At 54.8% G+C, this 21,816-nt stretch overlaps 2 protein-coding genes across 2 annotated transcripts in view; both read left to right on the top strand.

Moving 5' to 3' along the window:
- LOC149995427 (leukocyte-associated immunoglobulin-like receptor 2) overlaps positions 1 to 21,394 on the top strand; it is a 35,443-nt gene extending 14,049 nt beyond the window's left edge. Inside the window, exons 4-5 of the mRNA XM_090259221.1 lie at positions 20,121 to 20,258; positions 21,162 to 21,394. Of these exons, the coding sequence (XP_090115347.1) occupies positions 20,121 to 20,258; positions 21,162 to 21,394 (371 nt within the window). The remainder of the gene's footprint in view (positions 1 to 20,120; positions 20,259 to 21,161) is intronic.
- Positions 1,358 to 8,367, top strand: LOC149995428 (leukocyte-associated immunoglobulin-like receptor 1). Its single transcript, XM_090260878.1, is given in 12 exon segments — positions 1,358 to 1,583; positions 1,961 to 1,996; positions 2,472 to 2,537; positions 3,347 to 3,664; positions 4,371 to 4,430; positions 5,791 to 5,921; positions 5,976 to 6,225; positions 6,548 to 6,768; positions 6,770 to 6,795; positions 6,884 to 6,915; positions 7,123 to 7,175; positions 7,715 to 8,367. Coding segments are annotated over 12 exon segments (1,374 nt in total). The 5' UTR covers positions 1,358 to 1,549; the 3' UTR covers positions 7,862 to 8,367.
- Positions 21,395 to 21,816: the final 422 nt, after the last annotated feature.

Raw genomic sequence — 21,816 nt, 5'->3', positions numbered from 1 at the left:
CCAAGACCACGCCGCAGTCTGTGAGGCTGGACTTCAGAGAAAGGCGGGTCCCCAGTCATGAGGTCTTCCTTCCAGGTTCCATCAAGGCCCGAGGACCTGGTCGCGGGCGGATGAGTGCACCCCCTCCCGAGGCTGCTTGCTGGGCAGGAACCCAAGGTTCCCCGAGCAGGAGGAGTGGAGTGCGGGGCAGCGGGCTGATTTGGATGACCTGGGACGGGCTTTGCATCTGCAACTCCCAGAAACACCACGAAGCAGGACCCCTGGGCACCCTAGGATCAGGTTCTGTCCCGGAGACCCCATGGCAGGCACGGTCCTTAAGGTCATGACCGCATCGAAGTCCCAGGAGGAGGACTGGGCAGCCTGAGGACCCCTGCTGGAGTAGTTTTGCAACATCCCAATTAATGCTGATGCCGATTAATCCTTTTAAACATTGAAATAAGTTGAAATGAAACATAGTGTAAGTTTAAGGTGTACAATGAGCTGGTTTGTTGCATTTACCTGCAACATAATTGCCGCAGTAGCTGCGAGGTGCACACACGCCGTCCCGACCCCTGGCCCTGCCCTTTGTCCCAGCACCCGGTGGGTGTCCCAGGCGGCCCCACCCCAGGAACAGCTCCCACGCCCTCTCCTGACCATTCAGTCCCTTTAGGCCAGTGGTTCTCAACCTTCCTAATGTCACGACCCTTTAATACAGTTCCTCATGTTGTGGTGACCCCCAACCTTAAAATTATTTTTGTTGCTATTTCAAAAGTGTAATTTTGCTACTGTTGTGAATCATAATGTAAATATATAATATGCAGGATGTATTTTTATTATTACTAATTGAACATAATTAAAGCATAGTGATTAATCGTAAAAACAATATGTAATTATGTATGTGTTTTCCGATGGTCTTAGGCAACCCCTGTGAAAGTGCCGTTCAACCCCCAAAGGGGTCATGACCCACAGGTTGAGAACGGCTGCTTTAGAATTTTGTATCATTTTTGGGGTCCCCTCCCATTTCCAGGCCCACTAAGGGGAGAGATGGGAAGAGAGCTTGTTGAGCAGCATTTATTTAATGTCCTGAATGCCCTGCTGGGGTCTCACATAGAGCAGGACATTAAAGGCTTGGGGGGAGACCGTAGGCTTCCCACTGTATGTTTGAGGACATGTCAGGGTGACACAGTGGAATGCTCTGCTCAAGAAAGAGACGGCTCATTGGTGGGGTCGGAGGTGACGTTTATGCCAGTTGGTTGCACTAATACCTGCTCTGCCTGGTCCCACAGACTCAAGTGAGGCGCACGCTCAGCAGGGGGCGGGGAGGGGGCGGCTGGAGCTGAGCTCAGACTCTGAGCGTGCGGGGAGGTAATGGCTTTGGAAGCCCAGGCCCTCCGCTGCCTCATTAGCAGGAAACGTGGAAAGAACCGGAGAAAGCCCCTCCCCTTTGCACGAGGACGCTGACTTAGCAGCCACCAGACGCCCCGACCAGCACTTCCTGTCCCTGCGCCAGCTGCAGGCTCTGCCCTTCACCCTCTGGCTCCAGGACGGCACGCGGGCTGCAGGGCTGGCCATGGGCCCCTGTCCCACCGCCCTCCTGGGCCTCGGTGAGTCCTGGAATGGGCGGAGGGCCTCCGGGGACAGGGCGGGGAGAAGCTGGTCCTGACCCCAGCCCCGGAGACCCGTGGTCCCTCCTGGGGGTCTGACCCCTCAGCGCTGCCCCTACCCAAGTGTGACTTGGGAGGTTGAGTCCTAGAAGCGGGAACCTGGGTATGGGGACAGGACCAGACTGAGTAGCTCTTTGGGAGAGGGGACTGGGGTTTTACTGAAACTCAGATAAGAAGAGGGGCTGTGCTCAGAGGTGATGCTGAGGAGGGGGCTGGGAATTCTCGGGGACTGAGCCCCTGCCTCCATCAAGGCCCCCGATGCAGCCCCGTGAGGAGCCGGGCGCTGGGCGTTTTTCTCACGATGGCTTTTCTTCCAGTGCTCTGCCTGGGCCAGACCGTCCACATGCAGAAGAGTGAGTCTATGCTTTTTAATTTATGCTTTAACTTTCTTTTTGCTATATTACAGTTGTCCCAATTTTCATGATATGTTCTATTTTCAGTAGAAATAGTAATTTCCTTAGAGTCCTCTGAGGGCTCATGTTCAGTGAGAATGAGACCCAGGCCCCTCTCTGTGTCTGGGTCTGTCTGTTCTCACGCTGTCTGCTCCCCAATTTGCAGGGCCCAGGTCCCACTGTCACTTCCGCAAATGCCACTGTCCCAGTGCACCCGACCCCTCCCAGGCTGACATCTCCTCTCACTGGGCTTGGCTGCTACCTAGCTGTCCATCTGTCTGGTCTTCGCTAGTGCCTCTCCCCTCTGACTCCCAAACGAGGTCGGCTGTCCCTGGGTGGCTGAGCTCCCACACTGACCCAGGGCGCGTATCCCCGCGTGGGGCTGTGGGTTTGCACCATCCTGTCACCGGCCTCTGTGCTCCCTCTACCCCTTCAGAGAAGGAGGCCGGGTCCTTCTGTGTGTGTCTCATGTTTTGGGACCAGCGGAACATGGAGCGCACCTGTCAGTGGATGAGAGGAGCCGTGATGTGGTCGAAAGAATGAGTGAGGGGATGAGGGGGAAGCCTCGGCCAGTGCTTGCCCCAATCGGGGACTATGTGATGTGGGTGCCACCTTCCTGTGTCCCTTCCCTGTGCCCCAACTTAGTGACACACATCGGCTTTCCAGGAGCCCCAATAGTAAGAAAAAGAGAACAGGGAGCGGGAAAGGAGGAACATGCAGAGGGAACCAGAGAGGAGTGCTGCTCAGAGGACGTGCCATGGAGGCGGGAACTATCCCTCACTGGGGTCTTGTGACCAGATCGGGGCTGGAGCTCCACCTCCCCCACTGGACTCCAGTGGAGCTCTGCAGCCCTCGTGGGCCCCCACAGTGTCACCCAGCTGCCCTCAGACCCTGCCCAGGTCATTCCCACGTCTCAGACACCTGCTTCCCTGTCCCCACAAATGACCCATCGTCCTCATCCTCTGCTTTTGTCCCAGTGTCTCTTTCCCTTAGAAAATGGCCATGGCAGGGAGACATGCCTGGGGCCCAGCCTGCGCTTTGTCACCCTGAGAAAAGCCCAACTTTTCACCAAGCCTCAGGATCCTGTCTCAAGGGGAAAGTCAATGCAGTGATGAGAGTTCACAGTCCCCTGCAGTGGGTGGGGGGTGGTATTTCGGAACGATAGTGGGAATATTCTATACCGGGTGGTGGGGTCTTTGTACAACTCTGCGAGTTTGCTAAAAACACGGAAGGGAGCACTGAGAATGGGGGGCTGTGAGGTGTGGTGACTCCCTCCTCATAGACCCTGAGCTCTGCTCTGCTTCCCTCCAGGCATCCTGCCCAGACCCTTCATCTGGACCGAGACGGGCCCTGTGATCCGCCCGGGACAGAATGTGACCATCGTGTGCGGGGTCTCAGGTGGGGCTGAGAAGTTCCGCCTGGAGGACCGGAGTTCATTTGCTTCTTGGGATCAGAAAAACATCCTTCGACATGGCTTACGGGGGACAAAGGCCAGATTCCACATCCCCGCAGGGACTGAAGTCACGACCAGGCGTTATGGCTGCCGCTATCGTAAAGGGCCCTGGTCTGAGCTCAGTGATGTGCTGGAGCTGGAGGTGACAGGTAAGGACGTCTCCACTCCACCCTCAGGTTTGCCCCAGCTGTGTCCCCTGTCCCCACTACATCCCCTATCCCAGGCTCCTTGCCCTCCTGGACCACCAGCCCTGGGGCTCCCCAGCCCTTCTACCACATGTCCCTCACACTACACACCCAGATCAGGGCCCTGGAGTGTTGGTCCCATTTGGACACCTGCATGGCAGAGACACTGACCCAGCGCTGTGTGTGTGCACAGAGCTGTCCCTGCTGGGCCGCTTGGGGAGGGGATGCGCTGAGGTCAACTGGGGACAGACCCCCTCCAAGGGAACACAGATCCTTTCCTCAGGACGGTGTTAAACTGCCCTTCCCATGGGGGGACTCTGGAGCCCCAGGCAGCCCATTCACTCTGTGGTCCCTAGAACGGCACTGGGCAGGTCATGTGCTCCAGGGATTTTGGGGATGACCTGGTTATTCGCTCCCTGAGACGTCCTGGACTCAGGGTCCCATGGGACACTTCGGCCTTAGGAGCAGCTCCCTGCTGCCTCTGTGAGGTCAAGTGCAGCTTGGTGGTGGGACCCCTCCCCCACATAGCAGGTTGGAGTAGGGTGCTGCCCCCCTCATTTCTCAGGATGGGATCTAAGACTGAGTGATGCAGATGTGTCGTGTGGGTGGGCACTCGGGGTGGAGAGGGGCCAGGCCTAGTGGGACGGACCCCAGTTGCCCCCCCATAGCGTCAGCCCTTCTCCTGCCCTGTTCAGAGGAACCCCCAGAGCCATCAGCTCCACCGCCCTCACACACACAGAGCCCCCCTCCTCAGCTTGTGAATAGAGGTTTCAGCCTGGAGGGGTTTGGGAGGCGCCTTATGGGGATCAGGCTCCACAGCCCGGGCCTCTGCCCTGAGCTTGGCTTAGAAACTGTAAGACCACAGCAAGGGGCTGGCACCCCAGGGCGTCACTAATGCTCCTGACTGTAGTGGCATCACCCGCACGATTGACCAATTCGGTGCCATGCCCTGTGAAAGTATTTCCTGCCACCAACCGCCCATGAGAGGGTGCTTGCCTGACATCTGAGAGCCCCCCCGCATTTTTAAATCTGCAGAAACAAAGCTCCCGTTTTTTGCCCAAAGACACAGGTGATGGAGAGGCCAAACCAGCCCAGGGCGGCCAGAGCGCAGACCTCAGGGTTTGTTCGCAGCTCTGCAGCGCCCCTTGTGGTCAGAGTCCTCCTCCCTGCAAGATACACAGCGGGACTAATAGCTCAGCTTCTTCAAACTGGGACACTAGGAGAAAAGGGGTCTATTGATGGTTGTACCCAAACAGCGACTAAGTGACATGGATGCAGAGAGACCCCTGTGGGGGAACCCTGAGCACAGAGCTGTTGAAGGGTCACAGGGCACCGCGTTTAAATCTGATCCGCGGGACAGCAACAGCGGGACAAGCTCTTCCTACCACTGAGCAAATATTTTTTTGTCACCTCGTCTGCACGGGGAATTCGGAGAAATGGTCCTTGTCCTCCCAACCATAATGGGGAGAATTAACTAGAAAGACCAAAAAAGGAAAAGAAAAAGAAAAGGCAAATATTAATATGTCTATACTTGCAAATATAAATATATAATTTACAGTGTGAAGTTTCAGATCTCTAATTTCAATTTTTAGTGTATATATTTAGGTTATATATTAAAGATCTAAGTAATATAATTAATAAAATACATTAAGATATCACCAAAAATGAATGTAGACTACATTACGATACATGATGTTATCCATCATTTCATGTATTTCTAAAACTAATATATGAAAATTTTAACATATTACCATATATGATATAATAAAATGTATAATTGGTATAATTCATATTATCTATAACATGCCATATAAGTTCTTTTAAGTTTTCTTAAAATATTTATATAATTTACATAAATAAATTAAATCACATAATTACAAATATTGATATTTACTATAAAGATATACTATATAATTGATTATAAATATATCAATACCTTCTACATATTATATGTGTTATACACATATTGCACACACATGTAACCTGAAGTTGCAGTAAATGTCACAAAGGGAAGCACAGGCAGCGCAGTGTAGAAACGAGGGCGGGGAGCTGCGTCTCGGACGCCCCAGGTATTGAGGGAAGGTCACTCTGGCAGGTGACGCTTCCCACTTTCTCAGGGGACAGTGAGGACAGGTCACCGGCAGGGGAAGGGGCGCTGCTCCCCGAGAAGGAACCCGGGACGCGCTCCCTGTGCGGGGCCGACCCCGGAGCTCAGCCGCCCACCTGTGACCGGTGCTGGCGCGCGTGGGCAGGGGCGTCCCTGGCACCGTGACAGACACCCGCGCATGCCCTTAAATATCAGTGGGTGCGGGACCGCGGGGTTACCCGTGGGGACAGAACAGACGTGGGTACGTTCATCCTCACGGAGAGCCCCACGGGCAGGGCCGCTCTGGGGGAGCCGCTGAGGGCCCCGCAGGGAGGGAGACCCACCGGGGTGGGGGGCACAGAGACGCAGAGCCTGCTCTGTCCAGCTCGGGCCTTTGATGCGTGTCCTCCTGAATCCTCTCTCCTAGGAGACACGGGGACGGAATCGCGGGGCAGTAACCATGGCGGTGAGTGATGGGGACAGAGGACCGTGGTCCCGGAGCTGCCTCCTGGGGGAGGGGAAGAGAATGGGCGTTGTTGTTCGTCGCATTCCAGGTTTGTCAGCGTCCTGTGGACAGAGGACGTCAGCGCTGAGGGCCCTGGTTTTGTAAAACAGGGGTGATGGTTCCCGAGTTGGCAGGACTGCTAAGCGTGTGAGAGGATTTATATATATATAATCTATAAATATATATAGGAACATGACTAGCACCCGGCATATACATGGCATGCAGTAGGTGCTCAATAGTTGCATGCTGTCAATACGTTGCTTCCATCTTCCCGGCTCCCCAGGCCTGATGACAAAGTATATTTATATTATTATCGGGGTGTCTGTGGCCTTCCTGCTTTGTCTCCTCCTCCTGGTCTTCCTCTTCGTCCGTCGTCAACATCAGAAAAAACGCAGTAAGTCTCAGGGTCAGGGTGGGGTGATGTGGGAAGGCATTTGGGGTGCTGGGAAGACAGCCTCCCTCCTAACTCACACGCTGACTGTCCTCAGGGCCCCCCGGCAGCCAGGACAAAAAGCCGAGGCCCCAGCAGAGGTGAGGACGCCCCCTGGAAATACCGTGGACCCCCTCCCAGTTCTCTGCCTCCAGGTGCCCCCCGGGCTCACTTGTTCTTTCTCCGCAGGCTCAGCCCGACTGTCACAGAGAGCACAGCAGGTAAGGGGACAAGGGGAGGGGACCGCGTGGGAGGAGGGAAGAGGGCATTCGGCACCATTCCAGAAGCAATGGGGGTGGGAGGGCCTTTGGGAATATGACAGGATGTCCTAGAAGGGGTGGGCATGAACTCTGCACCTGTGAGAGCTCAGGCACATTTGCCTTTAGGGGTCCGCCCCAAGGAACTGACCACTGCTCTCTCCCCTCCAGATGCGGCCGCGGTGTGCACACTGCCTGGGGAAAACCGGGGCACGCACCGCCCAGTAAGTCCTTGGATTAGCCATCGGTGTCTGGGTACCAGAGCACCCCAACCTGAACAGCTTCCCACAATTATCCCATGTCTTGGGTGAGGAATTGGGAGGTGGATCCAGTCTGCTGGGTGGGGCTGGCTCACGGCCCCTCCTGAGGCGGGGGTCCCGATGGCGGGGGCTGCGTTCACCTGAAGGCTTGTCTGGGGCTGCACGGCCCAGTGTCTGGGCAGCACCCCCGCAGGGCCATGGGCAGGAGGCCTCAGTTCCTCCACACGGGGGCTTCTCCATGGCAGCCGGCCTCCCACAGAGGGTGGGATGGCAGAGAGGGAAGGGCAGAAGCCACCAAGTCTTCTGTGGCCTCTCCATGGAGGTGACACGCACTCACTTCCGCAATGACCAACTCTGATTCTGTGTGGAAGGGGACTCCACAATAGAGATTCAGGAGGTGGGGTCACGGGGGTCCCATGGAAGCTGACCGCCCAGTCTTTCCTTCCCACAGCCCCCTCCCCTCAGCCTCGGCCACACTCACTTACCCTGGGTCACTCCTTCAGAGCCCTGCTGCAGGAGACCCCCAGGAGGTGACGTATGCTAAGCTGGACCAGCGGACCCTCATACGGGGAGCAGGTCAAGCCGTGTCCCCACCATCCATGAAGCCCAGAGCTGAGTCCAGCATGTACGCAGCCCTCAAGAGACGCTGACCTCAGGACCACCTGGCCTCTGCACCTAGTGACACCAGGAATTGCTCTTGCAAAGGCTGGTAGTGGCCACTTGGTGGGCTTCCCAATGGATCCAATCCTTTTTGGAAGTCATGTACACATTTCTCCTGGAGGCAAGACCTGGAGTCTGTGGACACTGAGTTAACTTGTAGGAGGTTGATTAAGCAGGTGCCACTCCTACAGCCAACCAGCTCCGTGGAGCAGCTGAGTAACACCTGTTTCCAGAGACCCAGCTAGAAGCACCTGGCTGTTTCTAGAGACCCAGCTACAGTTGTCCAGCAGTTTCCAGAGACCCAGCTACAGTCTTCCAGCAGTTTCCAGAGACCCAGTGAACGTCATCCAGTGGTTTCACCAGACCCAGTTAATGGGGTCAAACCCAGCTTCCCTATCATGTTACAATGAGACTTCACCTTGAGAACCAATAAGGGCTGCCAGCATCTCATTTGGATTAATTTTGAATTACTTTTAATAAAAAAATAAGAATCGTGCATGCCTGTTACAGGCCTGGTATTAAAAATGTTATTCTATATTGAAAGAATATTTTTAAAAGTTCAACCAAAACTTAGCCTGAGGCTGATCTGCCTCCCATGCCCCGGCTCGGTTGTAAACTCCCTGTCCACAGAGGTTTCAGGACCGCGGCGGAACAAACTTATCCAGGACACTGTGTTTTGTCTGGGGGAATGGGAGGTGGCTAATCTCTCTAGGGGAGAAGAGCACAGAGCTTCCATCTCCTGTGCCTTTCATTGAGGAGGGGATTTGGGAGATACACAGTCAAGACTTATGAGTCATCAATAAGCTTTCAGAATTTGGGTTACAGTTGAGAGTTACTGATTACAGATATCAGTATAGAGGGCACAGTGACCAGTGTGTGTTGGGGTGTGCTAATATCCTGAGGCCATGCTAACATCAGGTGCAAAGCTTCATAGATTTTTATCTACAGACTGTTTATAGTTGACTAAGAGATAAGAAAAGCAGAGCAAGCTCTAAGGCATAATAAGCATTTTAAAATCTAATTCCCATGTGAATCCTCTGAGTGGCCTTCGGTCCTGTCTGCTGCACAGTCTTTCGGTTTCCGCTGAGACTTAGAGGCCTTCCCGGGGGTGGGGGGAGCGGGGAGGGGGCTGGCTCGTGGTTTAGGCTACAATTCCCAAAGCCACAAGGAGCGGTCCCCTGCATCAGCCAGCTCTTTTTAAAGTGCAATTGCTATTTTAATTCTGTGAAACATTAGCATATTGAATCTTGGTTCAAACCCTCCACAGGACTCTCTGTCTTTTCTGGTTTTTTGTTTGATTGTTTGTTTGTTTCATTTTTTGAAAAACTAGGCATGGAAACTGACAGCCTTGGTTCCCATGCCATCCCCCCCTCTCCCCGCCCTCCTGCAGCTGCCTGGGACTTTCCCCTGATCGTGGGGTACATGAGCCCAAGCTCCGTTGGCCTTGATGAGCCCTAGACTCACAGCTGCGAGATAACGACTGAATTCAATAGTTTCTTTTTTCTTCCCCCTATAAAGTAACCCCCTCCTCCCTAGGACCCCGGAGTCGGGCTATTCATGTCATGGCTTCCTCCCCGCTTGCTAGTTCCCTCAAAAAACTCTTTTTCTCTGCTTGCTGCATCCTCATGGTTCTCTGAGCAACACCGTTCTTACATGATGGTGCCGGAACCCGGGATTGGCACACCGGCTCAATCAGGACTCCCGAGTCGGACTGAGGCCTGAGCTGACCCCAATCCTTGGACCTGGAGTCGCTCAGACCTCCATAAGTTAGCGGCTCGAGCTACCCCTCTGGCTAGCTGACCCTTTCTGCCTCCTTTTTCCTCCGACCCCTCCCCCAACTGCCATCTACTCCCAGTCAACACTGGCCCTTGGATTTATGCATGAGTTCTCTGCCTCCCTTTTCTCCGTGGTTCTGTTTCCTGGTCTAATCAGAGTCCATTCCGGGCAGTCCGGCCCTAAATCTGAGCGCTCAGTCGGAACCACTCTCAGAGTCTAACTCCTCGGGGTCAGTCCGGACTACTCTCTCCGGAGCCTGATAATCTCAGGGGCGCCTGGGATAAATCAGCGCCCCTCTTCTCGGCCTTTGGCCCTCCACACTCTGGTCGAAAGAGGGACGCTTGTCTTGACATAGTGCAGAACCAGAAACGTTGACTTGAACTCGCCCTCCCCCTCCCCTTCTTTCTCGGACCCACAATAACCATAACCGTCGCCATGGGACTTGGCCAGTCCCTCCCACCCAAAAATACCCCTCTTGGGTGGTTAGCCTATAATCTCAGATATCTCCAACTAAATGGAGAGGTCAAGGCACTGTCGTGTAACCCCAATATCCCCTAAATAACCAAAGTCAGTAGCCAAAAATAAAAGAACGGCACTTCGGAGTTTTCACAGACCTCCATAACCTTCTCTGGCAGTTGGACAGGCGGTCAAAAACTCTCCCTATGCTCAGGCTTTCTGAACTCTTCAGACCACTCTCTCTACAAACAGCTCACTGTCCACCAAACTCTCCTTATCCAAAAACCCAACTTCCTCTTGACCTTCTGCACCCCCTTTAGCCCCTCCTTCTTCCTTACACACATACACACACACAAAAAAAATTAATTACCATAAAACATCAAAACACAGATTTTTAGCAAAAACCAAAACATTTATTCACAAACCGGCAGCTCTGGGCGCAGCCAAGGACCAAGGGGGCTGCCTAGCTGAATTTTCCCATTTCCTAGGGTTTGGTAACGAACGTCCTCTCCTCGGAGTTCATATGTCTTGTTCTCAGAGGCGTTGGTGCTGAGCCCCGGAATGACTCTTTTCTAATCCTAGTATTATTGTTAACTCTGACTCAAGCCCCTCTAATTACATTGGCCCTTTACTGCTAAATATTTTTCCACTGGTCTAAAAGCTTCTTACATTTAAACACTTTCGCTCCCGCGCCGCCCGACCTGAGACCGGGCTGCCAGGCGCTTGGCACCAGAAATGAGAGCCCCTTCGGGCTCGCCTTCCCCCGCCCCTGTTCCTGTCTCCCCTGCCAGCACGGCCGCCGCGCGCGGAGGGAGAACTAAGGCGCGGGGCTTCGCCTCCCCCCGCCCCCCGCGAGCGCGCTGGCTCCTGCCGCAGCTAGGACGATCCACAGGAAGGACCCGACTCCCGTCCAGAGTTGCCGCCGGCCCCCCGGGTGTCCGGGCCCCCACCCGTGGAGAAAACCTCCCCCTGCCGCCTTCAAAACCTCTATCACCTAACTCCTCACAGCTCCCGCCCACGCCCCTCCGTGCGCTGGTACACGCGCATGCAGAACGCACACGCGGGGCCCGGGCCTCGCCCCGGTCGGAGTGCCCGGTCTGCCACGGAGGCCGCGGGAGCGCGCTCGTTAGGGCCCCGCCCGGCCCACACGTTCATTCACTTATAATAAAAGACATCCCTATAGCCGGCGGACAGCCCCCACCTTCTGAGCACTTCTTCCCTCTCCCAGCCCTGCGGGAGCGCTAGGCACTCCCACCTTTCCCGCTCCATCCCGCCCGGCTCCTCGGGCCCACCCACGGCCCGGGACTCCCTATCCCAAAGGCAGCGAAGTCACCCTCCCTGCGGCCGCGGCTGCCCCTCCCATTAATGCTGCCACCTTCTCCAGCCAATCCCAGAGGCCCATCCCTGCCTCCCCTCCCCCAAGTTCCTCCCAACCTCCATCAGCATCGCCCCTCTAGCCTCCACTCCCCACTACAGCCACCGTCACTCATGTTATAGGTCCTGCCGCTCTCTGCCTCCGCTTCAGATGTGTCAAGGACACCCACATTCAGCCTCGCTCCTTAGGCGCATCCTCCCTGTCCCTCCTCTACAACCACACCCTAGACCTGGCCTTCATACACGGTAAGAGTCGACCAAAAACTCCTATTCAACCTTATATATTAGCCCAAATTCACAATCATACCAACACTTCAAATTTTCTACCTCCCTATCCTCTCACGCCTGTTTGATAAGTTTCTGAGCCTCTTCTCATTTTCCTTACTTTTCGTTTCCTCTTTCTGCACTGGTTGACTGTTTGCTCCTTCCCTATGTTCCGATTTGTTGATTTGATCCCTGGTTTTCTTTTCCTCACCACTAGTTTCGTATATGTTTTTGTTCATTTCAGCAGGACTAGCCTTCATTCCTTCCCCATCTTGTTTAAAATCTGCTGTCAGGTCTGTAAGCATTTTTATAACCAAAGCTCTGAACTGAGCCTCAGACAGATTTTCTATCTGCTGAGCCATTAGATTAGATATTTGCTGTGTGGTCAGCTGTGTCACCGGGGTCTCTATCATGATCTGTGCCATCCTGACCATTTTGTGTTTACTTTTGCTTCCTGGGCAGGGCTGTCACACCTCCTACGCTATAGGGGGCGGAGCCTCATGCACTCTTCACAACTAGGCGTCCCATCTCACCACGCTATGACGTTTTCTGCAGGGGTGGGGGTCCAAGATGCATTTCTGCCGTTCACTCTCTGCTGAGAGACGGGAGCCTCCTCCTCCATCCCCCATCCCCCGGGCCTCACAGTCCAATGCAATGAAGGTCTGCTTTGGAATCGCAAGCTGATGGGTGTGGTCTGCAGCTGGGGGTGCTCCCCAGGCGCTTCTGTCCTCCCGTTAAATGCGGGTGTCTGTGCTTACCGCTGTCCTGCCTTCATCGCTGCTGCTGCCGCGGACAGCACAGCTTGACCTCTCCTCCCCGGCTTCACCCCTCCTACCTGTCCAGATGAGCACCACTTCTTTATAACTTCATACGTTGGACTTGCATGTATTTTCTGAAACTTCTGGTTATTTCTGGTTTTGTGGTAGTTGTATTGCTTCTTAGTTTTGGAGGGAGACGGAGTGTATCAGTCTAGGCCTCCATCTTGGCCAGAAGTCTCCTGTTTTCGTTTGTTTTCATGTCCCAGGGAGAGCCGTCGCTCCTTCTACATTGGAAGGTGCAGAGACTTAGGTATTCATCAGCAACGGGGCATCCGGTTTCACCACGTTGTGGCGCTGTGTGCAGGGGAGGGGTCTGAGAGGGAACAATGCTGCTTGCACAGCACTCGCCCCTTTTCCAGGCACTTTTCCCACTTCCACACCAGACTGGCGTCCCTCTAGCTGTTGCCCCGGCCATCGTTCCCAGAGTGGGTGGGTCTGCGAATGTTCTAGGCCCTTTAAACAAGCAGACTCTGCTGAGATACCAGCAGTTTCTGCCTCTGTCCCAACCCCCACTGGTTTGCACAGTCAGAAGAAATTAGGCTTTATTTTCCCGGTGCTGGGACCATGGGCTGCGCGGTCTGGTGAGGAGCTGGGAATGCTCCCCAGGTGTCCCTCCTGACTTTTTAAAATGTATGACTGCCCTTTCTGCCTGCCTGCCGCTGTTACGGCTGTTGCCAACACCACACCGTGTCCTCTCTGCCCCGCTCCACCCCTCCTACCTGTCTGGATGAGTATTTCTTCTTTATATCTTTGTTTGCTGGACTTCCATGCGGTTTGATTTCCTGGAACTTATGGTTGTTTCTAGTTTTGAGGTAGTTGTGTTCCTTCTTAGTTGTGGAGGGAGACGCAGTGTGTCTGTCTACACCTCCATCTTGGCCGGAGTCACATATAAGTTCTTTTAAGGTATCTTTCAAAAATATTCATATAATTTAAATCATACATATATAAGTTAAATCACATAATTATATATATTTACATTTACTATGATTATATTATACTCATGTAGTTGATTATAAATACATTAATACCTCCTATATATTACATGTATTATACACATATCGCACATACATGTAACCTGAAGTTGCAGTAAATGTCACAAAGGGAAGCGCAGGCAGCGCAGTGTAGAAACCAGGGCAGGGAGCTGCATCGCGGGCGCCCCAGGCGTTGAGGGAAGGACACTCTGGCAGGTGACGCTTCCCACTTTCTCAGGGGACAGGGAGGACAGGTCTCCGGCAGGGGCGGGGGTGCTGCTCCCCGTGAAGGAACACGGGACGCGCTCCCTGTGCGGGGCCAACCCCGGAGCTCAGCCGCCCGCCTGTGACCGGTGCTGGCGCGCGTGCGCGGAGGGGTCCCTGGCACCGTGACGGACACTCCCGCACACACCCCGCCCCGCCCGCGCCAGGTGCTCCATCCACTCGCCGCCAACCGCAGGGCTTCGGGCGATGGAGGCCGTCGGGGCCGGGCCGCCTCCCTCCCAGAAGGGCTCTGAAACCTATATACTTTTATTAACCAATGTCACCCAATATAATTGGTGCATATTATATTTCAGATTTCAAAAATCACTTGGAAAATTATAGTCTGTCATAAAGTTTAAAGTGTGATGAGTTAAAGTGAAAACTACATGCACACAGATATATATGTGGTAACACTTTTTACAAAAGAGCGAGGGAAACGTTGGCACAAGATTTTGGGTGTGGTTTTGTTGGTGTGGGGACGTCCGGGGGCAGGTTGGCGTACAACTGACACAGACTCTATTTTGACCAATTTCCTGGCTTTCTTGCAGGGTGTTGATTTCACAGGGGTTTTCTTTATGGTTTTGGTTTGTTTGTTTAATTTTCTCTACATTGGCCTTTAGACATGGACCAGCTGCATGGGGGTAAATGTGGAACAATCAGCTTTCAGAGAAAAACAAACAAACACATGATTTGTAGCATTTGCTGGTTTCTGTGGCGTGAGTGCTGACCAAGGCTGATTTCAAGCAACCAAAGTGGTATCTCTGAATGCGGAATTGACAGAGACATCCACAACCAGGCGTCAGGAGCCAGTGTGAGCTGCCTGGCCCCAGCTCACCACTGAGGGTAGCATTGAAGCCAGTGAAAATGCCATTGATCCAAAGGCCAGGGGCTAATGGGCTCTCTTACAGCAAAACAAGGGTGAGGGAGGGAGAGGAGGGAGAGTGAGCAGTGAGAGGGAAGGGGAGAGAGAGAGAGAGAGAGAGAGAGAGAGAGAGAGAGAGAGAGAGAGAGAGAGAGAAGGAGGGAGATGAAGAGAATGGATAAAAATTAGAGACAGATAGATAATGGATGCATGGGTCAATGGATGGACAGATGGATAGACAGACACACAGGAAGACAGACAAACATATGTAGGTAGGTAGATATGGATGATACATAGATGATTCTTAAATGCTACATCGATATCTAGACATTAATATAACATTGATCAGTGATAGACAGATGAGAGACCATGAAAATGAAGTTTAATAGACAGCTTGATATAGATTAATGATAAAGAGTTATAGGTAGAACAAAGATATATCAGTTTATGACAGAAAGCAAGATAGAGGATGAGGGAGACAGACAGAGAGAGAGATGGGGGGTAGGGAGAGAGAGAGTCTTATCTGGCCGAGGAATAAGAGGATTTTAGATGAAACCCTCAAGAAATAGATTTTACGTGTCTCATACGTTGCTGTTAAATGGAATTCAAGGCACATTCAGTAACCCATTGGCCTCCACGCAGGAAAATCAATGGCTTTATACGTGTGCTGACTCAAAATTCTAGATGGAATCATCACTTGAACGTGTGTGTTGCATTTGTTTTTGTCTTACAAGAATAACACACTTGCCTGTTTCATTGGTAAAGCAGTATTGGGTGCTCTAAGCAGACCTTGCAGTTAAAGAAAGTTGAAAACAATTAAGCTTTGACCTGAGTTGAGCCTTTGGTAGGCAGAGATGCACCCCCATCAGGCACTCATGAGACATGAGCAGTGAGGGCAGCCTGCCGCAGCCGTGGGTCCTGCAGAAAACCGTCGGGGGGCTGGGCGCCTCTCTCAGCCGCAGCCCGGGGAGGGTCCGAGACCTACGGGCGGAAGGAAAACCGCTCGTGTGTATGTATAGCTGCTGTGCGCACTGTGGTGTGGGGCCCGACACACCACATCCCGTGTACACGCTGGTCTGGGGTGCAGCCGAAGCCTGTTTACCCCCCACGTTTGTCTCCGGTGGTCTCAGCGACCCCCGAGAAGGAAGGCGGGGTGGGGGGCGATGGTGGGAAAGCCTGCCCTGAGGACGCGGCCTTCCCCAGGCCAGGGCTGCAGGTGGGGCCCGAGGGAAGCTGAGTTCATCCACCGCCCACGTCCGGGCCAGGCCGCCAAGGCTTACAGCCAAGACCACGCCGCACTCTGGGAGGCTGGACTTCAGAGAAAGGCGGCTCACCCATCATGAGGTCTTCCTTCCAGGTTCCATCCAGGCCCGAGGACCTGGTCACAGGCGGATGAGTGCACCCCCGCCCGAGGCTGCTTGCTGGGCAGGAACCCAAGGTTTCCGGAGCAGGAGGAGTGGAGTGCGGGGAAGCGGACTGATTTGGATGACCTGGGACGGGCTTTGCATCTTGATCTCCTGGAAACACCACAAAGCATGACCCCTGGGCATCCTAGGATCAGGTTCTGTCCCGGAGACCCCATGGCAGGCATGGTCCTCAGGGTCATGACCCCACACAGTCCCAGGAGGAGGACTGGGCAGCCCCACGGCCCTTGCTGGAGCACTTTTGCAACATCCCAATTAATTCTGATGCCGATTAATCATTTTAAACATTGAAATAAGTTGAAATGAAACATAGTGTAAGTTTAAGGTGTACAATGAGCTTGTTTGTTGCATTTACCTGCAACATAATTGCCGCAGTAGCTGCGAGGTGCACACACGACATTCCCACCCCCGGTCCTGCCCTTTGTCCCAGCACCCGGTGGGTGTCCCAGGCGGCCCCACCCCAGGAACAGCTCCCACGCCCTCTCCTGAACATTCAATCCCTTTAAACCAGTGGTTCTCAACCTTCCTGATGCCGCGACCCTTTAATACAGCTCCTCATGTTTGGTGACCCCTAACCATAAAATTATTTTCATTGCTACTTCACAACTGTAATTTGGCTACTGTTATGAATCGTAATGTAAATATCTGATATGCAGGATGTATTTTCATTTTTACAGATTGAACATAACTAAAGCATAGTGATTAATCACAAAAACAATATGTGATTATGTATGTGTTTTTTGATGGTCTTAGGCGACCCCGTGAAAGGTCTTTCAGTCCACAAAAGGGTTGCGACCCACAGGTTGAGAACGGCTGCTTTAGAATTTTGTATCATTTATGGGGTCCCCTCCATCCCATTTCCAGACCCCCAAAGGGGAAGATGGGAAGAGAGCTTGTTGAACAGCATTTATTTAATGTCCTGAATGCCCTGCTGGGGTCTCACATAGAGCATGACATTAAAGGCTTAGGGGGTGACTGTAGGCTTCCCACTGTATGTTTGAGGACATGTCAGGGTGACGCAGTGGAACGCGGTGCCCAAAAAAGAGACGGCTCATTGGTGGGGTCGGAGGTTACATTTATGCCAGTTGGTTGCACTAATACCTGCTCTGCCTGGTCCCGCAGACTCAAGTGAGGCGCACGCTCAGCAGGGGGTGGGGAGGGGGCGGCTGGAGCTGAGTTCAGACTCCAAGCGGGCGGGGAGGTAATGGCTTTGGAAGCCCAGGCCCTCTCCTGCCTCATTAGCAGGAAACGTGGGAAGAACCGGAGAAAGCCCCTCCCCTTTGCCCAAGGACATTGATGTAGCAACCCCCAGATGGTCTCCGACCAACACTTCCTGTCCCTGCGCCAGCTGCAGACTCTGCCCTTCACCCTCTGGCTCCAGGACGTGCTCGGGCTGCAGGGCTGGCCATGGGCCCCTGTCCCACCGCCCTCCTGGGCCTCGGTGAGTCCTGGAATGGGCGGACGGCCTCCCGGGACAGGTCGGGAGAAGCTGGTCCTGACTCCAGCCCCAGAGACCCCTGGTTCCTCCTGGGGGTCTGACCCCTCACCTCAACCCCCACTGGAAGCTTGAGTCCTAGAAGCAGGTACCTGGGTATGGGGACAGGATCAGACTGAGCAGCTCTTTGGGAGAGGGGACTGGGGTTTATTGAAACTCAGAGCAAAAAGAGGGGCTGTGCTCAGAGGTGATGCTGAGGAGGGCGCTGGGAATTCTCGGGGGCTGAGCCCCTGCCTCCATCAAGGCCCCCAATGCAGCCCCGTGAGGAGCCGGGTGCTGGGCATTTTTCTCACGACGGCTTCTCTTCCAGTGCTCTGCCTGTGCCAGACCGTTCGCACGCAGGACGGTGAGTCTACGTTTTATAATCTATGCGTTAACTTTTTCTTTTTGTTATATTACAGTTGTCCCAATTTTCATGATCTGTTCCATTTTCAGAAGAAATAGTAATTTCCTTAGAGTCCTCTGAGGGCTCATGGTCAGCGAGAATGAGACCCGGGCCCCTCTCTGTGTCTGGGTCTGTCTGTTCTCGCGCTGTCTGCTCCCCGATCTGTAGAGCCCCAGCCCCGCTGTCACTTCCACAAACACCACTGTCCCGCTGCACCTGATCCCTCCCAGGCTGACGTCTCCTCTCGCTGGGCTTGGCTGGTTCCTATCTGTCCATTTGCCTGGTCTCCGCTGGTGTCTCTCCCCTCTGACTCCCCGACGAGGCCGGCTGTCCCTGGGCAGCTGAGACTCCCACACTGACCCAGGGCGCGTATCCCTGCGTGGGGCTGTGGGTTTGCACATTCCCGTCATCGGCCTCTGTGCTCCCTGTACCCCTCAGACAAAGAGGCCGGGTCCTTGTGTGTGTGTCTCATGTTTGTGGGACCAGCGGCACATGGAGCGCACCTGTCAGTGGATGAGAGGAGCCAGGATGTGGTTGAAAGAATGAGCGAGGGAACGAGGGTCGACCCTTGGGCAGCGGTTGCCCCAGTTGGGGACGGCATGACGTGGGTGTCACCTTCCTGTGTCAGAGCTACAAGCCCTCTCTTCTCCCTGCCCCAGCCTAATGACACACGTGGGCTTTCCAGGAGCCCCAATAACAAGGAAAAGAGAACGGGCAGCAGGGAAGGGGGAACATGCAGAGGGAACAGAGAGGAGTGCTGCTCAGAGGACGTGCCCTGGAGGCGGGGACCCTCCCACACTGGGCCCTTGTGACCAGATCGGGGCTGGAGCTCCACCTCCCCCACTGGACTTCCCGTGGAGCTCTGCAGCCCCCATGGGCCCCCACTGTGTCACCCAGCTGCCCTCAGACCCTGCCCAGGTCATTCCCACGTCTCAGACACCTGCTTCCCTGTCCCCACGAGTGACCCATCATCCTCATCCTCTGCCTCCCTCCCAGTGTCTCTGTCCCCTAGTAAGTGGCCATGGCAGGGAGACATGCCTGGGGCCCAGCCTGCTCTTTGTCATCCTGAGAAAAGCCTGACATGTCACCAAGCCTCGGGGTCCTGTCTCAGGTGGGGAGTCAGTGCGGTGATGAGAGTTCACTGTCCCCTACAGTGGGCGAGAGGGTGCTGTTTGGGGGAAGAACGGTAGGCGTGTCCTAACTGGGTGGTGGGTGGTTGCTCAACTCTGCGAGTTTCCTAAAAACACATAGAGAAGCACTGGGAACTGGGGGTGTCAGGTGTGGCGACTTCTCCTCCATGGACCCTGAGCTCTGTTCTCCTTCCCTCCAGGGACCCTGCCCAGACCCTTCATCTGGGCCGAGACGGGCCCTGTCATCCGCCCGGGACAGAATGCGACCATCGTGTGCGGGGTCCCAGCTGGGGCTGAGACGTTCCGCCTGGAGGACCAGAATTCATTTGCTTATTGGGTTCAGGAAAATATTCTTCGACATGGCTCACAGGGGACAAAGGCCAGATTCCACATCCCGGCAGGGACTGAAGTCACGACCAGGCGTTATGTCTGCCGCTATTTTACAGGCACCAGCTGGTCTAATAACAGTGATGTGCTGGAGCTGGAGGTGACATGTGAGGACGTCTCCACTCCACCCTCAGGTTTGCCCCAGCTGTGTCCTCTGTCCCCACTGCATCCCCTGTCCCAGGTTCCCTGCCCTCCTGCTGGCCCTCAGCCCTGGGGCAACCCTGCCCCTCAGCCCACACATCCCTTGGTGTCCACACCAGGCTCAGGGCCCTGGAGCCCTATCCCGTCCGGGCACCACAGTGGCCTGGACACTGACCCGGCATGGGATGGGCTGGGAGCTGTGCCTGCAGGGCTGGCTGGGGAGGGGACTTCCAAGGACAGAACCCCTCCAAGGGAACATTAATCCTTGCACTCAAGATGGTTTAACCATTTTTTGTCCACTTGGGCAGACTCTGTGGGGGCCCCAGGTAGTGTGTCCCCTCTGGATGGTGCTTTGGGGGACCTTTAGGGTGGCGATGTCCATCCTCATGTGGTCAGCTCCTGAGACGTCCCAGAGTCACAGTTCAAGGGAGGGTGGCAAGCCGGGTGGGGGGTTCTTCTTTCAAACCAAGTATTTTCTCTCCCTTTGCTCTTTCTGCTGCAGTGACTCAGACTCCCATGGGCCAGTGCGCATGTCCAGGTCATTCTGACCCTGTGACCCCTCCGTGCCCTGGGAAGTGTGGGCGCTCAGTGGCCCTGACAGGTGGGGTCAGCCTCCAGGACCTGCTGACCCTGTGGGCAGGTGCCCCGGCTACCCCTCACCCTACTTGTCTCTGGGCCGGGGACCAGCTGCTTTGTGCTCACGTAGCGAAGATGTTGAACATTCTGAGGGGTGTCCAGCACCCCAGACAAGCAGGAGCAGAGAACTGCATCCCGGTGTCCTCCCATCTCCCTGTCCCCTTTCTGGGGAGTCTAGGGGGCATCCCCTGTGCTGACAGGTGCAGGGACAGAGGCCAGGGGTGGACGCCGGGGGAGCTGCAGGGCCAGGCTGAGGGGGACAGGCCGAGGAGGAGCCTGGGCTCAGTGCCTCCCTGCCCCACACAGAAGCCCCTGGAGATCTCAGCTCCCAACCTGGAGCCCTCTCCTGGGCTTGGGAATGAGACCTCAGCCTGGGGCATCCCCTCCTCTGGGTCCGCTGGGGAGTGGGCAGCGTGGTGGCAGTGGGGAAGGGGCCTGCTTCTCTCCTGGTGGGCGGACACTCAGTGGCAGTGAAATGTTGCACCTCAACTGCCACAGGCCTGCTCACCTGGGTGTTTGAGAGCCGAGAGGGGAGACCCACCCTAGATCCCTGCATATGTCTGCACCTTGCAGCTGGGGTCCTCTACCTGGGCTCCTCTACCTGGGGATACACCCATGGGTCTCCAGGTGGGCGAGGACAGGGGCTGGGGGTTCCTAGTTAAAGGAAGGTCTCTGCAGGACACATCCCCCAGTCCCTTCTCATTCCCAGGAGAATCCCCTGAAGTCACCCCCACACCCACAGAAGCAGGCTCCCAGACAGATGAGTCACTTGGGAGAGTGCCTGGGGTGGGATTGGGGTGCTGGGAGGGGCACGTCCCCTCCAATAGAGAAGCAGCTTCTGTAGCAGGTCCTGGGCTTGGCTGGGTCTTGTGCACCTGTCAGTGACCCCCTTGTCCTCTGCTTCCAGGCCCCGCCTCCCAGAATTACATGCTGGGGAACTGTGTGCGTCTCGGCGTGGCTGGCGTGGTCTTGCTGATCTTGGTGGTGATTCTGGCAGAGGCTGGGCACAGCCAGTGCGGGTCCCCACAAGGACCACAGGGAGGAAGACCAGGAAGCTCCTCCTGGAGAGATGAGGCCGCAGGCCCCCAGAAGAGACCTCCCCCAGGACCTGAGCCTCATGCTGGAGCCCAGGAGACTTAATGCTACTCCCTCTGTGGCCTCCATGGGAGGCTGGCCTTTGAGACTACTCCATCCTAACCCTCAGGCACATGGGGTTCAGCAGTGACATCCTGGCCTCTCCTACGTGGTCCCTCTCAGTCTCCAGGGTTTGGCTCCAGGTCTGACTCGCACCATGATCATGGCCCCGCCCCTCTGCTTCCTGGGCCTCCATTCTCTTCAGGTCCTAGGACAGACCCCAGGTCCCTCCATCCTCTGCTCCCCCTACTCCTCGCCCTGGAGCCCCACATTGAAGTGTTGAATATGGCCAGGGACGCTGAGATAATTCCAGCAAGCAGGATGAATGGCCAGTACTCATGGAGGACTGTGGCTTGCTCAGACCATCAGCAAAAAGCGAGAGGTCACACTGTCCTTTTATTAGGATTTCAAAAGTTACTAGAACAGGG

Source organism: Furipterus horrens, unplaced genomic scaffold (assembly GCF_987537825.1).
Source record: "Furipterus horrens unplaced genomic scaffold, mFurHor1.1.pri manual_scaffold_13, whole genome shotgun sequence".
NCBI classification, from domain to species: domain Eukaryota; kingdom Metazoa; phylum Chordata; class Mammalia; order Chiroptera; family Furipteridae; genus Furipterus; species Furipterus horrens.
The sequence above is the reverse complement of the archived record's forward strand: the minus strand, read 5'-3'. Positions and strand labels throughout refer to the sequence as shown.